General features: G+C 36.9%; 1 protein-coding gene across 2 annotated transcripts in view; it reads left to right on the top strand.

Annotated features, from left to right (window-relative positions):
* Positions 1-12,158, top strand: part of fgf13a (fibroblast growth factor 13a) — a 100,240-nt gene that overhangs the window by 34,997 nt on the left and 53,085 nt on the right. Inside the window, exon 3 of one of the 2 annotated variants that reach the window (XM_014004822.1) lies at positions 11,233-11,400. The exons of the other annotated variant lie outside the window; for it this stretch is intronic. Within the exon in view, the coding sequence (XP_013860276.1) occupies positions 11,233-11,400 (168 nt within the window). The remainder of the gene's footprint in view (positions 1-11,232; positions 11,401-12,158) is intronic. 2 annotated transcript variants of the gene reach the window in all.

Here is a 12,158-nt window from a genome sequence, read left to right as displayed (position 1 = left end):
GTAACATTTGTGTTAACAACACTTGAGAAAACAAAAAAAACCAAAAACAAACAAAAAATAATAACAATTTTAAGAATATAATAGAAGGATTGGCTGCCATTACTCTGAACAAATCTGCTGAAGCTAAAACACAGCACAGAACTTTGCAGTGATTGAATCAAAGCCTCTCTTGTTAGCTCCAAATAGCCTTTGCTGCGCATATACGGTCATCAAATATTTAAGGATTTGTGCTGCAGAGAAGCAACAGACAAACAAGTCTTTTACGTCAGAAGTGTTTGCTGAGGCTATGTCTACAATTTGTTTTACTCAGAAGCTACAGCACGAAAACTGATGACTCCAGTCTTGACATGATCGAGTCATTTCGGGATTTGAAATGGCAAATAAAGAGGATTCATGTCCGACTCTAACTAGCAGCTGAACCTCTCAGATAAATTATTTAATAACACAGAGATGTGGGTGCTGTGGGTGTTGCCATGGCAATTATCTGCAACAGTGTGTAGCAGTTTAATGTTTTGTTGCCTTTTGTATTTGCTGTTCAAATATACGCTGGCACCCAAACAGCTGGTGGGTCATTAACAAGGTGGAAACACTGTAATCTGGCAGTGCAGGAGGAGAAGAGAGGAAACACAAGGCTGCCACTTCATTTTCTAAGTTTCACTTTTCCATTCACACATCACTCATCTATCAATGGTGTGCATGAATGAAATCAGCAAGTCTTCAGCAGTTTGTTCTGTAGCTCCCCTTCACACCTCAGGCTAGACTCTTCTAGAAAAGACTGGYAGCGTAACAGGCGGTTTTCAGTTACAGAATCATTTTCACATGTGGATCAGCAGACTGTAGCTTTTCCCCTCGCCTCACACCATTCCTTCCTGGTATTCAGTCTCACATGGTGGCAGGAAATAGTTTGGCAGCTTTTGTGTTGCATTAAATATAGTTGTTGAACAACCCGAAACCCCTAAACATATTTCATTTGAACGTACTATCTGCATTTTTCTTAGTATTAGGTTTAGGAGGCTAAAATAAACTATTTCTGTTTAGGCTCAGCTTGGCTTGAAAGTAAGAAAGGGGGGCTTTGAGGCTGGGAACCACTGATCTACATCCAAATATCTAAACCAACTTCCATCCATTTCTTCATCCATTCAGCCATCCAGCAACCATCACACCTCTCCAAGTGACATCCAGGTCCTGCTGGGATTTCCCAAGGTGTCTCCAGGCTAGAGGAGATATGTAATCATTCCAGGAAGTTCTGAGTTTGCCCTGCGGTCTCCCCCTGTGAGACATGGCAAGAAAACCAACGGCTCTACTTCAAGCTCAGATGTTGGATCTTCTCTCATAATAGAAACATATTCAACTGAAAACCTGARTTATGCACAGGAAACCAATTCATTTCAAAGACTTGAATATTTATTTGCGGACATGTAAATTTTATTACATCACGTCGCCCAGAGCCTTCATCTGGCTCAGAGTCTCAACTACGTGTCCTTACATTGGTGTTTAAGCTAAATAGAGGCTTGTTGATTCTCTAACTGCAGACAAACACCCAGATCTGTCTACGGCCTCAGTCTTAGAAGATCTGGCTCTCATCCCAGATGCTTTACACTTTTTTGCAAACCACTTCAATGCACATTGAAGATCATGGGCGGGACTCCAACAGAACCACATCGCTGTTTGACTTTCCTGTGGTTAGAATCATCTAGATGTCAGKAATCACTGGAGGAATGTTGTCAGTAAAACCATCACCTACCGTCACCTGTTGCCTGTAGGGCTCATAATTACCAACAGAGGTGTAGATTTCTGTTGAGTCTGATGTTTGGGTGTCAGCTTGTGGCAAGTGTAAGTGGTTTGATAATGCTGAGTGAAGCAGTTCCTATGTAACTGTAATCCCCCTGATCAGCCTCTCTGTAAACAACAGATAGTAAACAGTCTGAAACGTWTCCTAGTATTGGCCTCACAAACACTCACTGTTTATATACTCTGCACATTTGCATGTTGATGGAAGTACACCTGGTTTTTATAGTGTCCATGCACAACCTTGCACACAGACACATTGYAGTTTTCTAGGAAACTCTTAACATGTGAATTATCATTTAGGTTAATAGGAACCCACTTACAGTACTTGTGTTTTTGATTGGTCACATTTGCAGGAATTGACTTGCTGACACTCTCATCGTTCCCAACTTTGCATTTACAGTGCTGTTTGGCCCTTTTATGCTCTTGAGATTGCACAGGTCTTGTGAAAATTGCTCTTGGGATCAGATGAGAGAGAAGAAAAACCTTCCTTCAATGAATCATTGTTTAATCTTTCAAGTGCAGCGCCTACATAAGACCAACGGAGTGAACTCTTATAGCTGCATTTCTCTCAGATGTCAGTTTTTATCACCATTGTGCCAGAAGCTTCTGTTTGAAGCACACTTTCTTGATTTCTCTGTGTGTGTTACACTGAGTTGTAGGAGGAAATGATAGCTCAGCTTGCTTTGACTCCGAAAGGCATTTATGAAAGATACACGGCAACATGTCTGGAYGACCCAACTGTATAATTAATAACTTAGTGTAGAGCTTACCTCCTTATCTGCTTTCTCTTTCTTTTTCTCCCTTTTCTACTGTGGAACAGTTTGGTGTAGACATACTATGCTCACCCTGTCAAAGAACCAGCAGAATTACACTCARGTATAGCTTTTAGTTGTRAGCAGGGCCGGCCCTAGCCAATTTGGCACCCTAGGCAGGATTTCAGGTGGTGCCCCTTGATCAGTTTTCTAAATCTCACTGTCAATTTACAAACATTCACACACCGAATTAAACAGTTTTCTAGTTTTCCAGTTGTCCAGTTAAAATAGYGACTTGGACAAGAAACAGACACATTTGGATCAGAGTAAGGGAGGGATCACAGGCTAAAATGGTAAAGGAGCTGGAAGACTTGGAAGGATTTAGATGAGGTCAGGAGGGGACAAATAAACAAAAATAAAATTAAAAGATGAAAACAATTTGTGACAAAAGGAATAAATAAAAAATATGAACAAATGGATAAATACACTAAATACACTAAAATATGAATACATATGTACACTCAGAATCTATAATATATGACACAGATGGGGGGATTGATTCAAATTTTTTTCCGGTAATCAAAGATTGTGAATATTATAAAGAAGAGCACTTTAATAAAATTAAAATGACAGGCGGTGATCTATCTATTATTCATATCAATAGCAGAAGTATTAATCCCAATTTATCTAACAGACGAAAACTATTTTGTACAAAATGAATAAATAAAAAATAGGATAAATACACTAAATACACTAAAATATGAACACATATGTACACTCAGAATCTATAATATATGAAACAGATCGGGGGATTGATTCAATTTTTTTTCCGGTAATCAAAGATTGTGAATATTATAATGAAGAGCACTTTAATAAAATTAAAATGACAGGCGGTGATCTATCTATTATTCATATCAATAGCAGAAGTATTAATCCCAATTTATCTAACAGATTATTTGAAACAGTTAAATATAACTTTTAATATTATAGCACTCTCAGAAACATGGTTGAATGATGATAACATAGACGGTGTTCACATTGAGGGATATGAACAATATAAGAACAGAAACAATAAAGGAGGTGGTGGAATGGCTTTTCTTGTTGATAAGGGAATAAAATGTAAAATAATAAATAAAATGTCAATAAGTATAGATGATGTTCTGGAAATAATTACAGTCAAAATAACAAATAAGAATTCTAAAAACATAATAAGTTGTGTATATCGATCACCAGACTCAAGTATAGACGTATTCACAGATCAAATTACTGTATAGAACTACTGGAAAGGACTTTTAACAAAACAGTTTTCTTGTGTGGAGACTTTAATATTGATCTGGGTAATAAAACAGACTCCATTAATATTTGTACTTTCATAAATTCAATGTATAGTTTAAATATTTATCCACTGATATCAAAACCAACAAAAATCACAACTCACAGTGCTACAATAATTGATATTATTTTCACAAATATAACAAACACAGAGGTAATGGTTGGCATTTTGATTACTGATTTAAGTGATCACTTGCCGGTTTTCACTATTTATAAAAATGATCAATATAGCAYAAAAGTAGTTACAATCAAGAAAAAATAATAAACACATCAAAAAAAGTGTTGGATAAATTAAAAGCTGTTTTAAAAAAACCAAAATTGGAAAGATGTGTATGTTGATGATGTGAACAGAGATGATGTTTTCATGAACATTTTAGAAGATCTGTATGAAAAAAACTTGTGTGCAAAAAAAATTACACAAAGACAAATACGGTTGACAAGCCATGGATGACAAAAGGATTGAGAAATGCCTGTAAAAAATAGTTATTTGCATTCATGCTTTCTGAAGTCGAGAACAAAAGAAGCAGAAGAGAGGTATTAAACATATAAAACAAGTTGGCATGGATTATAAGAAAGCATAAGAAGGAATATTATAGTGATTTATTTGATAAAAGTAAAAGTAATATGAAAGTAACCAGTGATTATTTTAGAGGCTAAAACAACTATACTCTGATAAAAGGTTCAAAWTTTTTTTGTTTTCTATTTGTGGCACCCCCAGTTGGAAGGCGCCATTAGCATTTGTCTGCACCACCTAAGCCACTTGGACAAGAAATGGACACATTTGGATCAGAGTAAGGGAGGGATCACAGGCTAAAATGGGTGTCAGAATGTACACTGTATTGGATGCATGTTTTTAATACAGTCACTGAGAGCTTTGGGTATTGACCATGTCTCAAACTGTAAACAGGCTTGATAGTTGTGATTGAACTGGTACCCTGAGCCGGCTCGGCTCCAACCAGCACATCAATGGACTGAATGTAGAACGAGAACCTCGGGCAGAAGACTTTTATAATTCAGAGATGCAGCTGAAATACAAAGTTGAGACTGTATTTGTGGTCAAAGTACTTTAAATGCCTGAGGAAATCAGGTCAGCGGTCTTCTTTCAGATCTCCTTTTAAAACATACTTTTGTTGTAAAGCCTGTTTATGTCTTTTCTTATTTTATTTGGTTGATCGTAAACTTGGCTTTCAGATTTAGTTTTTTTTTTATTATAGAATTATTTAGTTTTAACATTGTTGTCATACTTGATTGTCTTTTTATATCATAAAAATGTTGTTTGTATCATCAGGTGGAGGCATTATTTATGGAAAACATAAGAGCATCCTTTTGCCTATTTTGACAAAGGATGTGCTTTTTTATTGCTTATAAGCAGTTTCCTCACATGATTTATTGGTGGGGGGGGGGGGGGAGAGGGGTGGCAATCTTCCAATATTAGCAGGGTCTGTATCCACCAGACCTCCTGCCTATGAGAGAACTGTAAGATAAAAGGACCAGAAAAGATTTGTCTCCTGTCACTTAAAGAATAAAGGACCACCTTCTCAGACTGGGACTATTGTTCCGGAATGAACTTAATGGTTTCATCTCCTCTTATCAAAGATTTGAGACAGATAAAGGGAGACTTTGTTCTTTCATGCTTCACCTACTATTCTTCATCTTCTGTTTTTATTTATTTTTTCCCTGTCCAGTATCCATTTTTAGTTCATATCACTTTGCTTATTAAAATGTCAGGCTTCTTTTTCAAACCTAACAGAAACTAAACAGCTAAGAGATTTTGTTCTCTTTGGAAATGCATCATCAGAAARCAACGATCCTGAACACTTGTTTTTGCTAGTTTCAAGTCTCAGGTCAGTTAGAAATAGCATGTGTTCAGCATTTGGTAATAAAGTAGAAAAGTTAGGTTTTCTGTGTTTGTTTTGTTACTTGGACTTACTTAMATTCTTGTCCTCTGCATTTTAAAAATGTTTTTTACCTGCCTTAAGATCTAAATTTTACCTTGTAAGTTTAAGTTGGGCAACTTTCCTGTGCATGATTAAAATCTTATAGCATTGCAATTGCTGTTTGTCCTTGTTTCCTATGACATTTCAAYAAGCAATATAAAGCACTGTTTCATATAATGTTTTGCAGTGTAGTTGGAATGAAATTACACATTCTGTATAAAACACTTTTTGTATTTTTGCTGTTGAATCAGTTCTTTTTAATGTCTGAGTAAAAGCTAAAACAGCAAAACAACTTAGCTTTGCTARAATGCCTGAAAAGATGGCATTTTAAGGTCAATTACAATTTCCTCTGCTCTACTTAATTTTTAACCCCCAGCTTCCCTCTGAAACTCCATCTCCTCTAACAACACAAGAAGCTGCAAATATGCACTTGTGAACTGAAGTGTGGGTAGTTTTTGATGCCATCTGGGAGGTGATCTGGTTGGCAGAGAGACATGCTGCGCTGCTTGTGTGTTCTTGGATGGGAGGTTTAGATCAAGCACTTATTTGGACAAGTAATTAATAAAAAGGCTTAAAACCTGTTAGGGCTTAGTGGTAAGATGATTATATGACGATTGCATTTGCCAACAAAGCAGCTAAATTTAGTTTTCAAGAAATCAAATATGCTGAAATAGAAAGTTCTGTGTTGGTTTCACATATTCTCCAGATCGTTGTCTGTTATTAATGTAGYTTGAAGTATTTTGTTCATGTATTCAGTGATTTGACAGTGTTGAGTTTGTTCTTTTGTCCATTTCTTTTTCTGACAATTGCCATGTGTTTCCTCAGCTCCCTGTTCATCTAAAATAATCAGTCAAATTCAACATTTGACATTTAACATATTGTGCCAATATTTTGGAAGSTTTGGCCAATTCCGTGGTGTTTGCATAGTTTAGCATTTTATGTAAGTGTTTTTCTCTCTCATGCATAAATACTGTTTATACCAGCTACACAAGCTACACATCATAAAATATATGTTCATTTACCAGCTAACCGCAGGAAGAGAGACAAGAATTATCTCCCACCCCTGTAATGTCTCTGAGTAACATTTAGCAGTGAGCACAGAGCTGACATGAACAGAACTGGTGAACTAGACATGACTTTGAAACAGATTTGAGATGTGATATCTCATAAGATGGACTTATAGGATGTAAAATACATCAGTTTCTTTTTTGAAAGACAAATCAGTAATTCATGCTAACACTTTATCAATTTCGGAGTTTTCACCATCACTGTAGAGATCTTACCAGAAAAAATATTTATACTCATTTTTTTATTCTTTATTACATCCTCAGACGTCAGCGCTCAGAACACGTGTTCACAAACTCCTAATCTGTACTTTACRGGAGAATCTGAACCAAAGAAGCGAATTTAATCGTGTGCCTTAAATGTCAGCTCCATGAATCTGCCAACAGCCGAGTTTCTGTAAACACATTTATCCTTGTTCAGTTTTCATTCGTTATGTTCTGTTGACCTCAGTCCAATTTGTCTTAGTTAATAGRCATGTTTGATGGAATATGAGATGAAGGCAGAGCTTTATGTCGTGATTAAAAAAAAACAGCAAACTGCCCTCCGAGGCATGTTGCTCACACTGTGTGCTGCTGTAAGTTGTCTTTGCTGAACACAAAACTGAAGCAAAACTACATCAGCCTTTTGATGCTCCTTTTACAGACAATCCTTTGTCTTTAAACAAAAAAACTTTAAAAACTTTAAACAAAACAGTATTTAATAAAAACTAACATACTGAATTCAGTTGTACTAAAACAAAATGTCATTAGATCAACATTGATTGTTTAATTAGAGAAAAGTGACATTTTAATGTTTAAATGAAATTATAACTGGATTTTATTTGGTCTAAAATGAATTTGTTCAACAATTTATGGTCAATATGTGCTAAATAAATAACAGGAAAAAACTGGTAGCTAAACTATACAAGTATAATAACTATACTATGTAAAAAGCTACAACAACACTAATAAAATGCCATGATTATTGCTTTGAGCAGTTTTATTTTTAATTATTATTTTTATTTTCTTTGTTCTAAATATCTCCCTATAACAGCCTGCAGCAATTGTCCCACCTTGTTGCCTTTGGTTCTAAAAACAAAAGAAAAGAACGAAGAATCAGAAGGAGGAGAGAAAAAACACGGAGCAGTGAAAAAACAACGAGCTGAAAGTCATGAAAGAGCATGAATAAAAAATGCACGATCATTCTGTGTTTCAAAGAAACCTCCAGTTCAACTCGACTCACTTCCTCCTCGCTGCCTGCAAGGTGACTTCCAACCAGAATAAATAAAACTGCTCTTTCTCGAGCTGAAACCGCACCAAACCAAAGGCATGCTAAAAGATAATGTGCTAGTTTTCTGCTTCTTGTCAAAGCACATTTAGACCAGGCTATTTTTGAAACAAAAACCCCAGGCCACAGACCTGTTTCTGTGTTTAATTCTGACTCTGCCGCGCTTTTCACCTCACTGATGTATGTAAATTATGACTTGAGTCAAATTTCGCACATCGCAGCGAATAAATAGGAGCATGGATCATTTTTCTTAACCCTACAGTGCTTCAGTTGATTACACATGTCCTTGAACGCCAATTGAACACAATTTGTGCAGGTGGACGTCACTGATGAGGGTTTGCCCCTCAGAGACACTCATACTTAAGTGCAATATCATCAATAAATACTGCCAATATAGAAATCACATCTGCCATACTGTTGCCGTAAAACCTTAAACATGACTTATAATTATTAAATTGATGATCAACGGACCAAAGCAAGATACACTCCCCCACCTCTGCCCCCCTGTTTGGACCTGTTTCTGAGATTTATCCTCATCAGAGGAGCAAGGGGATCTATTGCAGCCTGCTGAAGGTCCAGTGTTGCAACACCGCTGCCTATAGATCATGAACTTGGGTGACAACTCACTCGGAGTGGCTGGTCTCAGTGCTGAACTGGACTGTGTAATCCATCATGCTACCTTTGCTCCAAATACGCACTCTTCATCAAGGCTAGGGCGAGGATGAAGGCTGTGAAAGACAGTGCCCTCCCCTTTCCAGGTCCCCCTCAGCTCCTCTGAGGCTCATTTAACCACAGCTGATGAGTCAATGGTTAGCCTGCTCTTTAATAAATGTCATGTGTTATTAGACTTTTGTTAAAGCTCCTCTGTCTTTCACGCTCATATTTCTTACTGCAGAGATGAGCTCAAGTATTAATCAGCAGAAGCAAGAGTTGTGAGGATGAAAAACAACTGCTAAGAGAAGGTTTGAAATCTGACAGCTTCCCCTCTGATGCTATTTATTGTCATTTTTTCTGGTCTGTGAAGAAGTTCACACAAAATATGCAGGACACTTGTTATTTTGTTTTATTAAACAATTTAAATACTTCCAAAGACTTGATTAAGCRACAAGCTAAATGTTTCATCAATATCTCAACAAGCTGTATGTGTCWGGAGGAGATCCTGGAGAGCAGAGGTCATGTGGGGTTTCTGCTGTGAACAGGAAAAATTTCTATTTGATTATTTGGGATCAGGGACAATAAACAAGGCGATTTATTAGAAGTGATGTTTTTTGTCTTTCTTTGTGGAGAGGGGGGTACATAGATTAAATTTAATGCTAACAATAAAAAAGCCGGTCAGGGAATTGAACTCAGTTCTTCTGCATGACAGAGTTATGTACCCCCACACTAACGAGGGGCTTCCTGGAAACTATTAATTCTCTTTAGCTCCACTGCTTCAGTCCTCAGGCAGCCTTCTGCACATCTCTCTGTTGTGCAGATGTACGGTGGACTAAACTACCCGTAGACTGAGAAGGGTGTCCTAATTTTTGAAAAGCACAATTGCTTCAATCTGCACAAACAAATGGTGGATGTACAGTATTTTCTGTTTTTCATATTCCTTAAATGTATAGATTCCTCAGATGATTTGGGTGGGAAGCCATCTCCACATTTCCAAAGGTGGAGTGGGCCTGGACCCCCTTAAGCTACTCTTTAAACTGCAGTAAAAACTAATAGTGTTTGYTCTCTTCTTGTTATTGTACAAGGGAGCATTGTCTTAAGTATGCAATACTCTATCTGATAATAAAACTTTTGCTTGCTTGCATATTAGTGCTGATTTTTTTTTATCTGTCTCCAGGTGCTGTGGTCAAGTTTATAGAGTAAATATTTACTCAATGGGTAGGCATTGATCAATATCAGAGCTCATCAGTTTTATTTTGTCTTATGTGCAGTTTTCTGAAGACTTTTTTTGTAAGTTTAGAAATGACTGTGTTGGGACTGAACAAACAAGGACAGATAGTCRTGTTGTGCTATTTTGACAAATGAGATTTAACTGTTTCAAGTAGTTTGGGGAAAAAACCTGATGCACTAACTTTGAATGGCTCTTTCTGATCCAAATTATTCCAAAACCTCTAGATAAATTTTAGATTTCCACGTGATGCTATTAATAGATTTAATAAAAACAAAAATCCTGTGGACACAGTTGAATACACCTGCAATCAATCAAAACAATCACATGAAACAATGCATGCGGCAGGTATGAATTAATAAAACACCTAGCATTTATGCTAAATAGCTTGGGAATTTTGCTTAAAGACTTTTTGCTGAATTTGTTTGTTTGTGTAAAGAGYTTATTGTGAGTGAAAGCAGAAAACACTGTTGTGCTTTGATTAAAAGCCTCTTCATTAAGTAATAAATGTGTCTGAGGGGAAAATGGCTCTGAAGTACATGAAGAAGAGGAAATGGAGGGATTTTCACTGGATTCATGAGGACACATGCAGAGAGTCTCTGGTTTGCATGACTTTCTGACAGTATATGTGCCACCCCCTCCCTGTGGTGTGATCTGAGAGCCTGTGCATGCCTCTGCATCTGCTTGCCTACTCATACAGTAAATGGGGTGGAAATGTGATGAACAGGAGACTGCCATGACCACCTAAGTTTCAGCTCCGCTAATCTAATCAGTAGACTGCATGCTTGCCTCACAATCTCACAACTTCTTGTTTATTTTCTTATTTGATTGCAGCTGCTTCTGTTTTGGTGTATGCTGAACATTTAAGAAAATACCAGTTCTGTACAAACTTTTCTTGTCTTTTTATTTTAACTCTTTTTAATTTCAACAAAAAAAGAATAGGATTATCTTTTATTTGAGTCACTTTGTGAACTTCGTGTTTTGGATTTTCTTTATTTCATTTTTTCTTTCTTTCTGTTCTATTTTGTTGTTGTTGTTCTGCTCTCTCTTAGGTTTTCTTACAGAATTCACATGTAAAGTCATTGATGTTTCGAGGATTGATTGTGTTTTTATTTGCTGTGATATTTGTGTGTTTTTAGTTGTTTTCTTTTGTTTCTTTGTGGTGAGCTTTCTAACCCCAGTTCATTCTGTTGTGGCACCGCTGCAGTCCAGGATGATGCTGCCCCAGGTACCCAGGAGTACATTATGTTACGGCAGGACTCCATCCACTCTGCGGATATAAGAAGTAAAGGGTCCCCTTTTCGTGCTAAGTGTCACGAAATCTTCTGCTGCCCGCTGAAGCAAGTTGTCCTCAAAGAAAGCGCAGAACCTGAAGGTTTGTTCGCACCCCCTTCTTGTTTTGATTTGCTGCTGCTCCTCGTCTGACCCTGCCTGAGCTTGTCTTGTCTTCCCCATCCCATATTCTGTCTGAGCTGACAGTTCCTCAACCCTCTAAACTCAGTTCTTCATTCCTGTCAAGGGCGGAGCTAGACCTATTGGCAGTGGTGGCCAAGGTGTGTTTTGGCGTGCACATCCAAATAAAGACAATTCAAGATGGCCACCTCACCTAATTTCAAATGGCTTTATTTCAGCTGTATTAGGAAATATTTAGCTGAGTGATCGTAACTAAGAATAATCTAGGAAACATGATGAATGCTAGTCTCAATTTATTTTTCACTAATTTTTAGACGTACAAAGCTGAAGATAAATGTAGAAGTAGCCCCAAACAATCTTTACAAAATTCTAAATACTAAGATGGCCACCACAGCTAACTTTAAAAGGTTATAATTTAGCCATTTAAAGACTTATTATTGATGAAATTTGTTGAGAAATAGCTAAAAATGATCTCATGTCGATTACCAATGCTAAACTAAGCTAACAACTGACGTCAATGGCAGTTTCACGTAAGACTTTAATCCAGGCTTTTTTAATATACACAGCATATATATATATAGTGGTTTGCAAAAGTATTCATACCCCTTGAACTTTTCCATATTTTGTCACATTACAACCACAAACATAAATATATTTCACTGGAATTTAATGTGAAAGACCAACACTTTCACATTAAATTCCAGTGAAATATATTTATGT

This window comes from Austrofundulus limnaeus, unplaced genomic scaffold (assembly GCF_001266775.1).
Source record: "Austrofundulus limnaeus strain Quisiro unplaced genomic scaffold, Austrofundulus_limnaeus-1.0 Scaffold1, whole genome shotgun sequence".
In the NCBI taxonomy this organism is placed as follows: Eukaryota; Metazoa; Chordata; class Actinopteri; order Cyprinodontiformes; family Rivulidae; genus Austrofundulus; species Austrofundulus limnaeus.
Note: the sequence above shows the minus strand (reverse complement) of the source record. Positions and strands in the feature narration are given on the sequence as shown.